Genomic DNA, 18540 nt, shown 5'->3' on the forward strand with positions numbered 1-18540 from the left:
ACAATGCTAATTCTACTTCCTGTGCAAAATTTCAACTAATTCGGAGCAAAAAGTTGGCCTCTGTGGTCATTTGAGTGTAAATCGGGCGAAAGCTATATATGGGAGCTATATCTAAATCTGAACCGATTTCAACCAAATTTCACACGCATAGCTACAATGCTAATTCTACTTCCTGTGCAAAATTTCAACTAATTCGGAGCAAAAAGTTGGCCTCTGTGGTCATTTGAGTGTAAATCGGGCGAAAGCTATATATGGGAGATATATCTAAATCTGAACCGATTTCAACCAAATTTGACACGCATAGCTATAATGCTAATTCTACTCCCTGTGCAAAATTTCAACTAAATCGGAGCAAAAAATTGGCCTCTGTGGGCAAATGAGTGTAAATCGGGCGAAAGCTATATATGGGAGCTATATCTAAATCTGAACCGATTTGGCTGATATTTTGCAAGTTTTTCGAGACTCTTAAAATATTCGAATGTACGGAATTTGAGGAAGATCGGTTGATATACACGCCAACTATGACCAGATCGGTGAAAAATATATATGGCAGCTATATCTAAATCTGAAACGATTTTTTCCAAAATCAATAGGGATCGTCTCTGAGCGGAAACAGGACCCTATACCAAATTTTAGGACAATCGGACTAAAACTGCGAGCTGTACTTTGCACACAAAAATACATCAACAGACGGACAGACAGACGGACGGACATCGCTAAATCGACTCAGAATTTAATTCTAAAACGATCGGTATACTAAACGATGGGTCTCAGACTTTTCCTTCTTGGCGTTACATACAAATGCACAAACTTATTATACCCTGTACCACAGTAGTGGTGAATGGTATAATTACATCCCCTAATCTAGCACAACTGTTATGAATGGAAGGTGGGTATGTATGTACACCAATAAAAGGAATTGATTGCAATATTTTACTGCACATAAGTAAAAGTTTTTCTGCGCACACAATAACAGTGAAATACCTAAATTAATTAAAAACTATACAAAATGCGAGAAAAACAATTTTGTCGACTCTGTATCAATTTATGTTCCGAGTATAAAGAGATGTGTAACGAAAAAGGACAAGAAACCTATATTTATGAAATGGCCCTTAAATATTTTGATCCACAGGTGAGACCATTTATAGAAAACAAAAATTTCAATCCTTTAATGCATTTTTCTATAATTTCTAGCTACTTAAGGCAGTTGATGACCAAGAATCACAAGTAGTTTGTTTGGAGTGCTGGGAAACAATCGACCACTTCCATACATTCCAGATTAACATATTAAAAGCTCATGAAGAATTAGAAAAAAGTTTACAGGAAATAGCACATATTGCTATGAATGAAGAAGAAATTAATTTAGGTATGGATATTGGTGCAGAAAACACATTTGAAATGAGATGTGGTGGGGAAAATGAACGGTATGTAAATTTTTTTCCTCATAAAAAAGTTTATGGTCTTTACAACGTATTTCATAGAATTGACATCGAAGAAACTAAGAGGAAGAAGAATACACTCATGAGTAGAAAGTCATCTTGCGCCAAAAAAAGCATTTCAAGCACCAGAAGAGTACCTTTGATTCGATCTAAGAAGCAACTTTGTGATGATAATACGGAAAATTCCAATGTAGATATAGACGCCATTATTGCTCAATGGAAACCTGAACTAGAGTGTGCCTTTTGTACTGCAACCGCAACTACATTCAATTTGTTGCGTTTACATTATCGTAATGAACATCCCAATGAGAAGTGTTATGCAACATGCTGTGGGCGCAAATTCGCTAAACGCTGTGGTATATATGAGCATATACAGGTTCATCTAGATCCAAACACTTTCAGATGCAATGTATGTGGAAAATGTAGCACCAGTAGTCGTAATCTCTCCAAACATATACGAGAGTTACATACTGATGAGGGGAAAAAGCGTCCCTTCCAATGCCAAGTGTGTCAAAAACATTTCCAAAATAAAACGAATTTACGGACACACATGGAAACTCATTTGGAAGTAAAAGAAGAGCATATGTGTAGGGATTGTGGTAAAGGTTTCTCTACGGAGCAGCGTAGAAAAGTACATGAACGTACTGTACATAATGTCGATAGGGTCTGTGAAGAATGTGGCAAAATTGTTCATGGAATTTATGCCCTAAAACGGCATTTACAGGAACATGCTGGCTTGGTTAAACAAAAATGGCCTTGCGACCTATGTGAAACTGAATTACATTCCCATTCAGGTCTGAAGCGACATAAATTGTTAAGGCATAACGATGGGTCTACTGCATACGTGTGCTCTGACTGTGGAAAAATATCTCCCTCCAGAACCGCATTGTACAGCCACAAACGATTGGTACATATGATGGAGCGTAAATACAAATGTGAAATTTGCGGAAAATCATTCAAATTTTCCCACAATTTAAAGGAACATTTGGCATGGCATACTAACACAGATCTTTATCAGTGTCCACACTGCCCAAAAACGTTTAAAATGAAAGCAAATATGCAACGCCACCGGAAAAGGGACCATCAAAAAGAATGGTCTGAGTCTGGAGATAAGAAACATATAAGAAATAGATTGAATTTAAATATTGTAAAAAACGAAATTATTCTATGAAATCATTAAAAACATGCATTAGGAAATTAACTTGCCACTTTCATGAGTGGAATGGAGTAAACTAATATTTTTTTTGTTTAAAATAAAAAAAAAATCTGCTGTTAAGACTAATGTTTTAAAAGCTTCTAAATGTGATCAGCAAATATTTGTTTTGCTGCTATACCATAATTGGAGAAAAATTCTTCAGCAAATTCATTTAAAGTGGCTTTCAACTGTCATTTGGGTTTTAAAGAGATTTTAAAATTTGAGCGCGGATTTTGAGCGTAATGTGTAGAGTCTACAAGTCAGCAAAAAATACTTAAAAGATCAATTGATTTTTATTAAGGGCCCATAGGACACTCTTCCAAAATTTGGACAAAAAATTCACGTATTATGTTAATTTAAGAAATGAGCAAAAATTTAATCAGATTTCAAAAGAGTAAGTTGATAATATTAAAAAATATTTATAGTTTCACCCGGTTAGCAGCAAATTTGTCACTGTTATATAGACTAAGAAATATGTGCTAATTTACCAAGACTGTTAAAATATAAATTTTTTTGTCAGCTGGGAAAGAAAATCGAATTAATAAATAAATAAAACAGGGAAAATAGGCACAAAAAAGAGTTTTCGAAATAACACTGTTCTTTGATTTTTAAATAATAGAAAATATAGAGCAAATAAGTAAGTTGAGGCGAGGCCGAAACCTCAAAAACACACCAGCTAGCCACATGAGCTACCGTGGTGCAATGATGGGCATGCTCGTCTATAAAAAGTATATCACTTGTTATACCTCATTCACATTACACTTCCAAAGTCCACTTTGACTAGATTTCAACTGTCATTTACCTTATAAAAAAGGGATTTCAAATCTACTTTTAGTAGATTTCGAGCCTAATGTAAACAAGGTATTAAAAACCTACGCCAAAAAAATGCTTTGTTTAACTATGTGAGAAAAGTAAATAAAACCAAGATGAATTCTAACAGCCAATTTCTCATATCCGAAACGAACGCTTTCGTTGGACTGAAATGCCTAAAACAGCTGATTTTCCTTCCTTTTCGGATATGAGGAATTGGCTGTATTGTGAATGTAACCAAATTTGTGATAAATATAGACGTAGGAGAAATATTTGTATTCAAGCAATAATCCATTTGTTTTTGTTTTCCCTTGTGCTTGAAAATGGTTTAAATTCTAACTTGTTTCAAGCTTTTTTAGTTAAACTAAAGACGGATAGATTTTTAATAATTGCTTGGTAACATTGGCTATTGAACCCCCATATTCCTTTTGTGCTACATTTCGTAAACATCCCATTCGACATTAGAAAATTGCTGAGCCAAATATGTTATTTTTTTATCCTCTAAATCGATTGGTGAATTAATTTTATTTTGAAATGAACGTTTGCGAGCTATTGGTATGTCGCCTATGCGTTTCTTTACGGCAGGAGTATAGAAATCTCTACGATGATAACGGTGAAGGAAATGATGTCTATGAGATTACGCTGAAATATTTTGACCCAATTGTAATTTTTTTTTGTAAAATTTTGTTTCATCCTTCGAAATTAACTTAAAATTCATTTAAATAATTTCAGTTACTGAGTCCAGCTAGTGAACATGATTCTAAAGTTATATGCTTACAATGCTGGAAGCACATAAGTGATTTCTATAGTTTTCAACAATCTGTACTACAAGCGCAAGGCCAATTACAAAGTGATGTTAAGGATATTCCGGAAGTAAAATTAGAAGAAGAAATTGTAAACGTTCCTACATCTGCCGAAGCTGTAAACTCCATTACAAATTTCTGCAACAATGATGATTTAAAGGATGAATGTTATATGTCAGATCATTTTGATGATGGAATAAAAGACGACAACCCATTTTCTTCTGATGACGAGAAGCCTCTGATTCATCATATTATCAAGTCCAAAGAAAAAAGAAGCAACGAAACCCAAAATGTTCAAGATGAAGAAAAGGAAAAGTCCAGCGGACCTATGAAAAAACAAAGAAAGCCGAGGAAACCTAGGAGCCCAAAAAAGGTGCAAAATATTAAAATGGAACCAATTGTAAAGAGGAAAAGGAAAGCACCACTAATTGATGTTACAACTAAAAATGGACAAGATCCTAATGCGTCATCTAGCAATGAACTTGACGATTCAAGAAGATCTGTTAAGGAAAAAACTAAGGAGTGTGACGCATTTATATCACAGTGGAAACAGGAGCTGGAATGTGTTTGCTGTTCAACGACAGTATCTAATTTTACTTTACTTCGAAACCATTTTCGATTTGCTCACCCAACCGAAAAGTGTTATGTTATTTGTTGTCAGCGCAAGTTTTATCACCGATTTCATATAGTGGAACACATACGATTACATATTGATCCTAATGCTTTTAAATGTGAAGAATGCGGAAGATGTTCTACTAATAGTCGTAATCTTGCAAAACATAAGCGCGAAATGCACACAGAACAAGGAAAGCAACGTCCATTTGAGTGCGATATATGTCATAAAAAATTTTCCAATAAAACTATTTTGCGAACCCACCTTGAAGTTCATGAGAGTTCGAAGGACCACATTTGTAGCGAATGCGGTAAAGGATTTCCATCAGAAAATCGGCGCAAAATACATGAACGTATGGTACATCAAGCCGATAGAATATGTGACCAATGCGGCAAAACTATCCATGGTGTATATGCTCTTAAAATGCATTTATTAGAACATCGTGGGATAAAAAAGCCCAAATGGCCCTGTGATATATGCAATGCAGAACTCAATTCCCATTCAAGTTTGAAAAGGCATAAACTGATCACACATCATGATGGCTCTACCGCATATATCTGTAGTGAGTGCGGTAAAGTCTTCACCTCTGAAAATGCATTAAGAAGTCATAAGAGAATTGTTCATTTGATCCAACGCAAATTTAAATGTACAATCTGTGATAAAGCATTTAAGTTTCCGAAAATTTTACGGGAGCATATGGCATCTCATACTGGCATTGATCTTTACCAATGTCCACATTGCCCCAAGACATTTAAGGTTAGTGCTAATATGCACCATCATCGTAAAAAAGCGCATCCAAAAGAATGGGCGGAAGCGAGAATTAACAAGAGAGTTACGAAAAAAGTCGATATAAGTTTGGTATCTAATGAAGTAATTATTTAAGTTCCGTATTTAATTCAACAAAAAGAAATAAACACGCGTGTATAAAATATAAACTCTGAACATTCCTAAAAGTGGTGAAGTTGGTATGTTTGCAATTTTAAGGGCATATAAACAGTTCCACTTATAGCTTATTGTAAAGAAAATAAACTTTTTGCACTGTTGATTCATATCGTTCGATTATCGAGCTAATATAGTCATATTTTGTCTTTCTTTACTAAAAATCAGTTGCTTTGTCCTTTTTAATGGCTCCCCATTCATTAAAAAATTCCAATGTACTAACATAAGTTTCCAATCATACAAAATCACATTACAATCACAAGGCTTTCATACAAAAATGTTAGAAGTGTTTTCAAGCGGAACACATCCTTATTTCTTGGCGTGCACCAAATTTGCGTTAATTCTATTGATTGAAGAATTGAATTTTCTATTTGAAAGCAACAGCTCGTTTAGAGTTAGGGCTGTCACCAGGGATAAATCCCGTCCATAAATTCCGGGATTTTCGGGACGGGATTAATTTCGAATCCCGGGATATTTTTTTTTAATCCCGGGATTTTTTATTTTAAATAAATAAATACCGGGATTTTTCGGGATCCCGAAAAACTAATTCAAATTCGTTAAATTTGTGGCTTTTATTAATAAATTGGAGTCTTCATTCAGTGCAAACGGTGTTTAGATTTCATACCAGACAAATTGAGTTAATAAACATTTATGATACACGACGAGTAAGTATTTATTATAACACATGAGGTATTCTATAAAAAGCACAATTCATCAAAAATCGAAGTAAAGGATAATGTCCTCAAGCAATGATAAAAAGTCCGTCGACAATATGACAAGATCGCGTTTATCTGATAAAAATTTAGATGTCGTGATATTTTTAGGAAGTTACTGAAAGCTATAATGTACAAAAGGATTAACACAAGTGTACGAAAATATACCTAATCAAAATCCTTAAAATGTTTTGCTGAATAAGATAGCGATATGAAACTGCTTTTTGTCATAATTTTTTGTTTTTCTTTTCTTTTTGAGTTGGACTAGGTGTTCGTTAAGTATTATAGCAATTTGATATAGTGTATTTGATATAGTGTATAGTGGCCCATGCTTTGCTGATGTCTCAGATTAACTATTGTATCGAGGTGGTATCTTGTACGTTTCAATATAATAGGTCAAAGATTGCTCTGATTCTGAACAGGGTAGTGCGTTATGTTTTTGGGTTGCGTATTTTTGAACACGTGACAGATAAGGTAATTGATTTTCTTGGTTCTTCATTTGAACCTTACGTTTTGTCGCGGAGATTAATGTTTTTCCATAGGATGAAAAGAAATGGGTTGTTACATGAACTTCTTCAGGGATTTGTTTTTTCCAGATCGGTGAGAAATCCGCAGATAATTATACCACGAATAAATTGTTCCCTTTTTGAGAGGGGGTTTATTCTTACTACTGCTAGGGTTTGGAACAATCTTCCTGTAGCAGTAAGGGATTTTGGGCTTCCTGAGAATCAATTTAGGAACTTGCTACTGACTAGTTTGAATGAATATATTTAATGTTGACTGTTATTTACCAATGGTAGGTGTTAGTTTACCTTTATTAATATTAGTTTTCTATGTGACTTTGGCCAAAGTGAGGATGGTGGAGTGGTAGGCATTGTAGGGTAATTTAAGTATTAATGATTAGGATTGATAACTTTACAATTACTATTAATGTATTACTATTTTTAAGAACAATACGATTTATTGGCCACGAAGGCTTACTGTATTGTTAAATAAATGAAATGAAATTTCTTTTTAATTTAACCTTATGTTCTTTTGTTAATAAAATTGAATTAAACTAAATTAATGTACAACAATTTTTTGGCGCTCTAGAATGTTATTATTTAAACTATTTAAAATATCCCGAAAAAATCCCGGGATTCGGGATTTTAAAATATAGAAAAAAAAAATTATAAAAATCGATTCCGAATGACAGCCCTTCAAATAGAAAATAAATCAACCCTTTCGAAAACTTTTCACCAATGTACCATTCACAATATAACAATAACAATGTTTTCAATTCTGTTTATTTAAATAATTTTATAAGAAACTGTGGTGTTTTAAAAAAAACGTTTTGGGTTGTTGACGATTATTATGGTATCACTCTATGGAAACTATGGGGATAAAATCGAACGGAGAAACACCTCCAGTGTAAATGCATTTGTTTATTACCTTCTTACGGTATTAAACGAGCATAATTAAATGACACACTCGGGTAATTATTCAAAAGGTTGGAGATTTTTTGTATAATCTTTTTCCATAAATCAATATTTTCTACTCATTCAACGTACGTTTTGTGCAATACGAACTCTAATAATTCATTGCCAAATAAAAGAATTGTATTCGATATTGACAACCCTATCACAGCTGGAAAAATAAAACTTACTTTGAAGATTTCGTGTTGTTTTCATTCCAACAATTTTAAAATTAAAAATTTACATATAAATCAATGTAATTATGGATCAATCCGTGTTATGCCGCCTGTGCGTGGAAATGTGCATTGATTGTAAGAAATTATATGATGAGGGTGGAAGCAGTACAGAAGTATATGATATCACTGTGAAATTTTTCGATCCCATGATGGTAAATGAACAAAAATAAAATATTTTATGTTTTTCTCAATATCCAGCTACTAAATATCCACATAACAAATAAATATCCAAGTAACAAATGAACAAAACTAAAATATTTTATCTTTTTCTCAATATCCAGCTAGTAAATATGGACCAAGAAACGCAATTCACAAATGAAAAGGAACCAGTGATATGCCTTGCTTGCTGGAAACACATATATGATTTTTACAATTTTCAACAATCTGTTATCTTAGCACAATCAAAACTCGCTTCCGACATAAAACAGATCGAAACAGTGATAAAGACAGAAGACGAATACTTGTTTGAACCAACTCCAGAAATGCTTAAAGATGATGTCAGCGATAGGGATAGTTTTAACCAAGCGATAGCTTCTGAAGAGGACAAGTATGATTTACCCCAACCGGATAATGATTTTTTCGATGATCACAAAGAAAATGAATTCAGTTCAGATGACGAAAAACCGCTATTAGAATGCATAAATAAAACACGCACAAGGAAGTCATTATCAAATAGTATTCCGACTGGCGATAGGGAAGATAATATTGATAAAGTTATTCCAAAAAAACGTGGAAGGAAACCTAAGGTCAATGCAGACAAAGGCGCAAAAGCAAAACGGTCTAAAGAAAAGGTTAGGAGTGCCAATGAAGAAGATGCTCAGGAAAGAAGCGAAAAAGAAGCTTCTAAAATATTAAAAAATGGAATAAATGCCAGACAAAAATCCAAGGAAATTGATGAGTTTATAGCACAATGGAAGCAAGATTTGGAGTGCGTAATTTGTAGCAAATCATATCCAAATTTAACGTTACTACGCAAACACTTTCGAGATGAACATCCCAAAGAAAAATGTTATATTATGTGCTGCCAGCGTAAACTGCGACATCGTTTCCACATAGAAGAACATATACGTTTCCATATAGACCCGACAGCATTTAAATGTGAAGAATGTGGCAAATGTTGTACAACCAGTAGGAGTTTAAATTCCCATAAATTGGAAAAGCACACGGAAGAAGGACAACAACGTTCTTTCGAATGTCCGATATGCCAAAAGCGCTTTGCGAAGAAGACTGTATTAAAATGTCACATAGAAACGCACAAAACAGGAACAGATTATGTTTGTGGTGAATGCGGCAAGGGATTCCCTACCGAACAGAGAAGGAAAGTCCATGAAAGAACAGTGCATAACGTCGACAGAGTCTGTGAACAATGCGGTAAAACAATTCATGGTATTTACGCCCTGAAACAACATTTATTGGAGCACCAAGGCATTCAAAAACCTAAGTGGCCATGTGACATTTGTAATGCCCAGCTTTATTCCCATTCTAGCCTAAAGCGTCATAAGCAAGTTGCACATCATGATGGTAGTACTGTATATGTATGTAGTGAATGCGGAAAAATTGCTGCTACTGAAACAGCTTTGCGAAGTCATAAGAAATATGTGCACCAGGCTGAAAGAAAGCACAAATGCACAATATGTGATAAAGCATTTAAAGTAGCCGTAGTTCTGCGCGAACATATGGCATCACATACTGGTATTGATCTTTATACTTGTCCCCATTGTCCAAGAACATTCAAAGTTAGCTCAAATATGCACCATCATCGAAAAAAGGCCCATCCCAAGGAGTGGGCGGAAGGTAGACTGAATCGTCCGATAGTGGCTAAGGTTGACGTTAATCAAGTTTCTAACGAAGTAGTATTATAATTTGCATTTTGTTTAAGGAAATAAATGAAAACAATTAACAAAAATGAATCTAAATTTTTATGAAGTTTTTCTAATTGAAGTTGGCATTTATTTCACAAGTTAATTAACGAAGTTTTCAGTCATTCATAGTTAAAAAAAAATATTTACACACTCATAAAATTGATAATTAATAAAATGCACCAAGTGATTTTCATACTCTAAACATCTATTATATGTGACCAGGTAGAGTAACTTTGGTGAGAAGTTCTAGTACTCCTAAAGGGTTGTTAGACATATTCATAAAAATATTGCTGTACTAAAGCATTAATATGTTTTAAAGAAATGCAGAATTAATATATGTACAGATTTAAAGTACATTTATTAATGCCGAATTTGTTTAAAAAATGCAAATGCCTTATCGCTACAAACACAACAACTCCTTTCGTTCTCCTAGTGAGCCACCGTGGTGCAATGGTTTCACAACAGTCTGAAATAAAGGGTGATTTGTTAAGAGCTTGATAACTTTTTTAAAAAAAAAACGCATAAAATTTGCAAAATCTCATCGGTTCTTTATTTGAAACGTTAGATTGGTCCATGACATTTACTTTTTGAAGATAATTTCATTTAAATGTTGACCGCGGCTGCGTCTTAGGTGGTCCATTCGGAAAGTCCAATTTTGGGCAACTTTTTCGAGCATTTCGGCCGGAATAGCCCGAATTTCTTCGGAAATGTTGTCTTCCAAAGCTGGAATAGTTGCTGGCTTATTTCTGTAGACTTTAGACTTGACGTAGCCCCACAAAAAATAGTCTAAAGGCGTCAAATCGCATGATCTTGGTGGCCAACTTACCGGTCCATTTCTTGAGATGAATTGTTCTCCGAAGTTTTCCCTCAAAATGGCCATAGAATCGCGAGCTGTGTGGCATGTAGCGCCATCTTGTTGAAACCACATGTCAACCAAGTTCATTTCTTCCATTTTTGGCAACAAAAAGTTTGTTAGCATCGAACGATAGCGATCGCCATTCACCGTAACGTTGCGTCCAACAGCATCTTTGAAAAAATACGGTCCAATGATTCCACCAGCGTACAAACCACACCAAACAGTGCATTTTTCGGGATGCATGGGCAGTTCTTCAACGGCTTCTGGTTGCTCTTCACTCCAAATGCGGCAATTTTGTTTATTTACGTAGCCATTCAACCAGAAATGAGCCTCATCGCTGAACAAAATTTGTCGATAAAAAAGCGGATTTTCTGCGAACTTTTCTAGGGCCCATTCACTGAAAATTCGACGTTGTGGCAGATCGTAAGTCTATTCATGATGAAATGTCAAAGCATACTGAGCATCTTTCTCTTTGACACCATGTCTGAAATCCCACGTGATCTGTCAAATACTAATGCATGAAAATCCTAACCTCAAAAGAATCACCCTTTACAAAGGTCATGGATTAAATTCCAGATTCCACCTAAAACCAAAAAGGTTTTCAGCGATGGAGATTATTCCCTCTCAGTAATTCTGGTGACATTCCTGAGTGTTTCATAGCTTCTTAAGTGAATTGACAGTAATATGAAATTCCTTTCGGACTTGGAGGATAAGCTAAACATAGAATCGGACAGCACTCATTTACCACTTGTGGTATCACTATGGACTGAATTGTCTAGGTGAGTCTAAAAAAACGGCCTGCCACTATACCTAATCTAACCATAGATAGCCTCTGTGATATTTACGGTTAGGAAATGTAGTCGAAGGTAAATATATTGTATTATATATGTAACTGTTTTAGGGTCTCATCGATATCGATATATAAAATTAAAGTTACTTACTCCAATATACAATTAGATTATGATTGCAAATTAAATTGAAATTTGTGTTTTCCAGTTCTTTCTTCCAATTTATTGCTAATTGTATTTATATTCCAAATAGCAAGAGCACGAACAGTAGCGGAATGGCAAAAGTCTATTATCATCATAAACCAAGAAATGTACAAAAGACTCAAGGTAATTCACACGATGTTTCAAATCAAGAATTTTTTAATTTGAATGTAATCTCAAAGCGGATCACCGTTTCCGATGGTAACAATTTAAGTCGCCGTCGCCCACAAAAATATATCCGTGTCGAACATATCCCATATATTGTGCACATTATAATTTAAGTCCGAAGGCATAATCGATACTGCTGCATGTTTATGGGATCGATAACACATTTACCGATTATTTAGTCATCGCCGACAAGTCGTATCGATCCGACACACTGTAATGCGCTTTACAGACTATCAGTTATTCCGGACGACAGTGCTCGTGTCGAACATATCCCATATATTGTGCACATTATAATTTAAGTCCGACGGCATAATCGATACTGCTGCATGTTTATGGGATCGATAACACATTTACCGATTATTTAGTCATCGCCGACAAGTCGTATCGATCCGACACATTGTAAAATTCTTTACAAACACCGACATTCCGTCCGGAATAACTGATAGTCTGTAAAGCGCATAAGATTCTTTACAAACACCGACATTCCGTCCGGAATAACTGATAGTCTGTAATGCGCTTTACAGACTATCAGTTATTCCGGACGGAATGTCGGTGTTTGTAGAGAATCTTACAGTGTGTCGGATCGATACGACTGGTCGGCGATGACTAAATAATCGGTAAATGTGTTATCGATCCCATAAACATGCAGCAGTATCGATTATGCCTTCGGACTTAACTTATAATGTGCACAATATATGGAATATGTTCGACACGAGCACGGTCGTGCGGAATAACTGATAGTCTGTAAAGCGCATAAAGCGCATCAATTTCATTTTGGAGAACGGGAATTACGGTACAATCAGTTAGTTCGCATTAAAAAAGAGTTGTAGATGCACAGCATTTTATATTCATTTACATAATTTTGTGTTTTATGAGAAGAGCAAAGGAAAGAAAACAAAATAAAAGACAAATTAAAAATTACTCATTTGCGGACGAAGAAGTGCCATCTACGATGAACACACAAACTACAGCGCTGCGAATTGGCTTGAGACGTTTATATCTTTCGTGGTATATGGTTATAGGAGACAATGACATATTTTTTTTTTTTGGATTCTCAGAATCCTTCCCTTCAACAGCACTCTGCACACCTGCATTTGAAAGGAAGGATTACGGTCAAGCACACATACAAAAAGAGGCTATCACCAGAGAAAATAAAAACACAAGAGAACGAAACTGTGAAGCGAAACTGCGTCAGTACGTGGTAGTCATGAGGAAAATTTCTCTAATATCATGCGGTTTTTGTCGGCGCTTCTCTCAAATATCATACAGTTTGCGTCGGCGTCACTCAGTTCAGTGCTCTGCCGGTTTTACGAAACGTAAGGAAAATAGGATTTAGAACCTACGTTGTAGTAACAAATGTACTTTTTTGTTGTTTTTTCGATCTTTATTTTCCAAATAAAAGTTTTTCTGTTTTTTTTCGAGCTTGAGATACATGTGTATTTTTATTTTCCTTCAATATTTTACAATTTCCTTGTTCTTTTTTATAAATGTTTTCATTTCATTAAATTTTTTGGCAGACTATTTGAAATTATAACTGCCGATGACCATATAAAGAACCGCAACGTAGGTAATACCAAAGCTGCGGGCATTGTGCGACATCTATACGGTTAACATTTGTTTTCTTCGCAGAAGAGAACTTTTCGTCCTCTTGTGTTTTCATTCTCTCAGCTATCACCTATTTACTTTTCTTTCATTTTCGTAAATAAAATGAATTTTAATTCCAAGTAAAGACCATTCATTTATACTCTTTGATTCCAAGTTTGTGAATTAGTAATTCAAACAAATTCAATTAATAAACAAATAACATTACTTTTCAACGATGGCACATACTAGCTTTATGTGCCGATTATGCGTTAATATATGCAATCAATATATGCAATTATGCGATGAAAATGGTCAGAGTAACGAGATATACGAAACTACAGTAAAATATTTCGATCCTATGGTAAAATCACTCCCAATTGCAAAAACATAATGTAATAAAATTCTTTTAATCTCTAGTTTTTAAGCCTGGAACAAGAAAAACAGCCAGTAATATGTGTGGTATGCTGGAAATACATTGATGATTTTAATGCTTTCCAAAAGACTGTAATTCTGGCACAATCCAAGTTACTAGAATATACAACAAAAACTGAAGATGTTATTAAGTCCGAATATGAAACCAATTTTGAATCTCCCATACTGAATATTTCTCAGGTTTCCGAATGCATTCCAGATCCAGTTGGGGAATACAAAAATGGTGTAGATTCTCCTAAAAATGTTATTAATGAAAATGAGAAAATGTTGATAAATTTTGCAGCGGAAATGGATCTATTTGATGACCGAGATATACAATTCAGTTCAGAAGATGAAAAACCATTGGTGGAATGCATAGAGAGAAAAAGCAAAAGAAGATCAAAGGCCATTTCTCCAAAGAAAAAGAAAGAGAACAAGATTAAAGAAACTTGTGCAATCAAAGTTCCAAAAAAACGTGGTAGAAAACCCAAAACCGAATCTTCGAAGAGCAAAATTGCCAAAATGTCTAAAGAATCGACGGACAATAAAAACAATTATTCCTTGGATGAAATAAAAGTGGAAGAAATTGCTTGCTCGAATGATGAAACTGAGGAAAGAAATGGTCAAAAATTGATTGACACCAGTTTTGGAAAGAGAACATCAAAAGAAATTGACGAGTTTATAGCTCAATGGAAGAAAGAGTTGGACTGTTATCTGTGTGGAGGAACAGCACCCAGTATGTTTGGGTTACGACAGCACTTTCGAAAAGAACATCCCAATAAAAGATGTTATGTACTTTGCTGCCAGAGAAAATTAAGTCGCCGCCACCAACTTGAGGAACACATAAGAGTGCATGTCGATCCTGGAGCTTTCAAGTGCAAACTATGTGGAAAATGTTGTACAAACAAAAGAACTCTGAGCAACCATATGTATGAACAGCATACCGAACAGGGACAAGAACGTTCATACGAATGTCCAACGTGCCACAAATGTTTTGCAAAGAAACCAGTATGGAAACGTCATATGGAAATTCATGAGCCCAATAAAGATCATATTTGTAAACAATGTGGCAAAGGATTTCCAACGGAGCAACGTCGTAATGTACACGAACGTATGGTGCATAACGTTGAACGTGTATGTGATCAATGCGGTAAAATTTTTCGAGGTATTTATACTCTCCGTCAACATTTACTAGAGCATTCTGGGGTTGAAAGGCGCAAATGGCCTTGCGATCAGTGCAGTGCCCAACTTAATACACATAACAGCCTGAAACGTCACAAGCAAGTTGCACACAATGATGGAAGAACAGTTTACATCTGTAGCGAATGTGGAAAAGTAGCTCCATCTTCAGTTGCTTTAATGAGTCACAAAAAATATGTCCATCAAGCACCACGAAAATTTAAATGCACAATATGCGAAAAAGCTTTTAAAACAAACCTTGTTCTGCGTGAGCATATGGCGTCTCATACAGGGGAAGATCTTTATACTTGTCCGCATTGTCCTAAAACGTTTAAAGTTAGCTCCAACATGCATCACCATCGTAAAAAGGCACACCCTGTTGAATGGGCAGAGGGAAGATTAAAAAAACCAATGACTGCCACTATAGATATGAAGCAGGTTTCCCAGGAAATTGTTATGTAAAAATGTGTAATTTTTTATTAGAAAATAAATGGTAGTTTACATGTGTAAAAAACTGAGTATGTAGTTTCTTCATAAGTGTGTATGTTAATTCTATGAGTACTTATCCTTACCGCCCAATACAAAGTTATCGCAAGGACAATTCACCTCTTAAAAGGCTACTGTCGTACCATAGGATGGACGTATGTTAACGTGTTCCATCCTCCAAATCCGAATCGCCTGAAACTCGGCACCTGTTGTCGCTTTAATCGATCCAAATATCTTCTTGAGTGGTTAGTGTGGTCGGCGTTCACCACAAACTAGAAAAAACTGGTCAATATCGCTTTATAACTAGATATAGGCCCCATATAAAAAAGCATATATTTGACTTCTTTCATGCGATCGGCTTGAATTTGTGTACGGGATATATTTATTTAGAGCTAGTCCATCAACCCATTATTGGATAACCGCACCGCTCTCCACATATATCTATATAGTTTTCGAGATTTATTTTGTGTCAACAGTCAACAAAAAAAGTTGGGAGGGCGGATCCTTCACCACTATGTAGATCAAACTTTTTGGTACCATTCCAACATAGATAACTAGGTAATAGATGACACATCAGTTTCAAACGCGGATTGACATTTCCCAAAATGAAGAATAAACGAAGAAAATAGGGTGAATTCCAAATTCTCTCTGAGATTCGTTTTTACAATGTTCATATTTTATCCACAATTTGAACATTTTTGATACACCAGTTGATTTATTATCAAATTAAATATTCAAAAGTTTATATTTGAACAAAAATTGCGACTAAAACCGCGAAAATTCAAAATTTAATTTTGAGCAATTTTTTTCTTTACGAAAAACACAAATCGAAATGTCAGAAAATTCATTTGGGCTTGGTGAACTTCTCTCTTATCACTGAGTACTGCCCGATTCCATGTTAAGCTCAATGACAAGGGACCTCCTTTTTATAACCGAGTCCGAATGGCGTTCCACATTGCAGTGAAACCACTTAGAGAAGCTTTGAAACCCTCAGAAATGTTACCAGCATTATTGAGGTGGGATAATTCAGCGCTAAAAAACTTTTCGTACCCACGACCTTGTGTATGCAAGGCGGGCATGCTAACCATTGCACCACGGTGGCTCCCGTGATCTATATTCTTTGGGTTTAACTGGACACCGTTAAATGTGGTACTGTATCAAATTGGGAAAATATTCTCCCAATATTACATAAATGGGAATCCTTATAGAATAAATACTTCTGAAAGGAAATTCTTGCAATTGAATTTAACTGAAATGTTGGTTATTTTACTGATTTTCTTCCATATTGCATACCCAAAGAATTTTGTTAGTAGAAACAGCAGAAAAGTCGGCTAAAACAGCAAAAAGGCTGCTGAAAAAGGGAAAGCAGTCACCCTCACAAAAAATCGCTTCTGTAACATATACTCCCAAACATATTTTGCTTCAAGCATATACATTTTTGGGTATTGCCCAAACATTTATATGTTTGATCTCTTCCCAATATATAATATGTTTGAAAGCATATTGGTCTAAACAATATATGTTTGGGTAGTCTAAGTTCCAAACATTTTGTATTTTTGCATCCAAATTCAATAATGTTGTCTTCCAAAAAACAATATGTTATTATGTGAACATATAATATGTTTGGAAGCATTTTGCACCCAAAAATATTATATGCTTAAAAAAAAATTCTCCCAAACAATATTGTGCTCAAAATTTTATTTATTTATTTATATATTTACAATCATAATGAATTACGAAAATAAACAGGTAATATAGGTGCTAACAACATAGGTTTTCGACCTGAATGCTCAAAATTTTGTTTCTGCCTTATTGTATATTCCCCCACATCTTTCTCACTTCCACGAGATTTTTTAGTTCTTAGCACCTTTTTCTGTAATACAAACATTGTACAAGAAATTATTCAATTTTATGATTTTTTTATTTTAATTTTACATTTTGCCGGACGGGGATTCGAACAGCGGACCACACAGTTTATAAGGACCAAAGAAGTAGCTGATCAATTGCCCAAGGAAAAATAAAATGTTAATTTTGTAATAACAAGCAACAACCACCAACTTAATTCAATATCGCTCCCTGTTAAATAGCGTTCCAAGCTACTAAACACATATATGTTTATAGGCTATTTCTAAATTAATATATGTTTGCATCCAAGCATATTATATTTACAAACATTTTATGTCCCAAACATAATATGTTCTAACATATTAACATATATGTCCCAAACATGTTATGCTAGTTTATGAACATTATATGCTTGCACTCAAAAATATTGTGTTTAACAATTTGTGTTCCAAACATATAATGTTTATAGCCAAACATATGAAAAACAGTCTTTTTCATCCGTGTGTTTGCTGAAATAGCTAACACTGTCTGCTATTTTTTTTAGCTCGGTTACACTAAAACATGTTTTAGTTTAGTTAGCCAAAAAATCTGAATATTTATCAAATTGAGGCATAACAGCAAACAAAATGCTTGCTGATCGCATTTAAGAGCATGTAAAAATATACCAAAAACTATTTTTGGTTCTTAAATATGCTTTGGGGAAAAATGTATAGCCTAAAAATTTTATAATTTGTTGTTCGTTAGACCCTGTAGTACAAAAATATAACAGCAGACATCGACTGCTGTTTTTAGCAGAGTGTAGTATATCATCGTTTGTTATTTGTTTCAGGTGGATTAATATTTCAGAATGGAATATTATTGCGCACTGACATTAAATTGAATTAAAAGGTTACACCCAGAAAAAGGGGCTCTAATCTGAACTTTATTCTTGTTCATAAAGATTAGTTGATTTTAGTTA

At 34.6% G+C, this 18540-nt stretch overlaps 3 protein-coding genes and 1 long non-coding RNA gene across 4 annotated transcripts; 3 read left to right on the forward strand and 1 right to left on the reverse strand.

The window, feature by feature from the left end:
- Nucleotides 1-879: 879 nt before the first annotated feature.
- Nucleotides 880-2721, forward strand: LOC142230694 (zinc finger Y-chromosomal protein 2-like). Its single transcript, XM_075301322.1, has 3 exons — nt 880-1132; nt 1195-1424; nt 1482-2721. Exons 1-3 carry the CDS (start codon nt 1010-1012, stop codon nt 2608-2610), a joined length of 1482 nt encoding a protein of 493 aa, XP_075157437.1. The 5' UTR covers nt 880-1009; the 3' UTR covers nt 2611-2721.
- Nucleotides 2722-3860: 1139 nt separating this feature from the next.
- Nucleotides 3861-10118, forward strand: LOC142228920 (uncharacterized). Its single transcript, XM_075299443.1, has 4 exons — nt 3861-4107; nt 4177-5739; nt 8217-8354; nt 8484-10118. The coding sequence occupies exons 1-4, from the start codon at nt 3979-3981 to the stop codon at nt 10062-10064; spliced, it is 3411 nt and encodes a 1136-aa protein (XP_075155558.1). The 5' UTR covers nt 3861-3978; the 3' UTR covers nt 10065-10118.
- A 3677-nt stretch (nt 10119-13795) lies between these two features.
- LOC142232105 (uncharacterized) lies at nt 13796-15765 on the forward strand. Its single transcript, XM_075302822.1, has 2 exons — nt 13796-14022; nt 14079-15765. Exons 1-2 carry the CDS (start codon nt 13897-13899, stop codon nt 15711-15713), a joined length of 1761 nt encoding a protein of 586 aa, XP_075158937.1. The 5' UTR covers nt 13796-13896; the 3' UTR covers nt 15714-15765.
- A 1655-nt stretch (nt 15766-17420) lies between these two features.
- On the reverse strand, nt 17421-17779 carry LOC142228601 (uncharacterized). Its single transcript, XR_012720220.1, has 2 exons — nt 17673-17779; nt 17421-17610 (listed from the first exon to the last, which is right to left on the reverse strand). It is a non-coding gene; the product is annotated as an uncharacterized LOC142228601 (long non-coding RNA).
- Nucleotides 17780-18540: the final 761 nt, after the last annotated feature.

The sequence above is a fragment of the Haematobia irritans genome, chromosome 3 (genome assembly GCF_050003625.1).
Source record: "Haematobia irritans isolate KBUSLIRL chromosome 3, ASM5000362v1, whole genome shotgun sequence".
NCBI classification, from domain to species: domain Eukaryota; kingdom Metazoa; phylum Arthropoda; class Insecta; order Diptera; family Muscidae; genus Haematobia; species Haematobia irritans.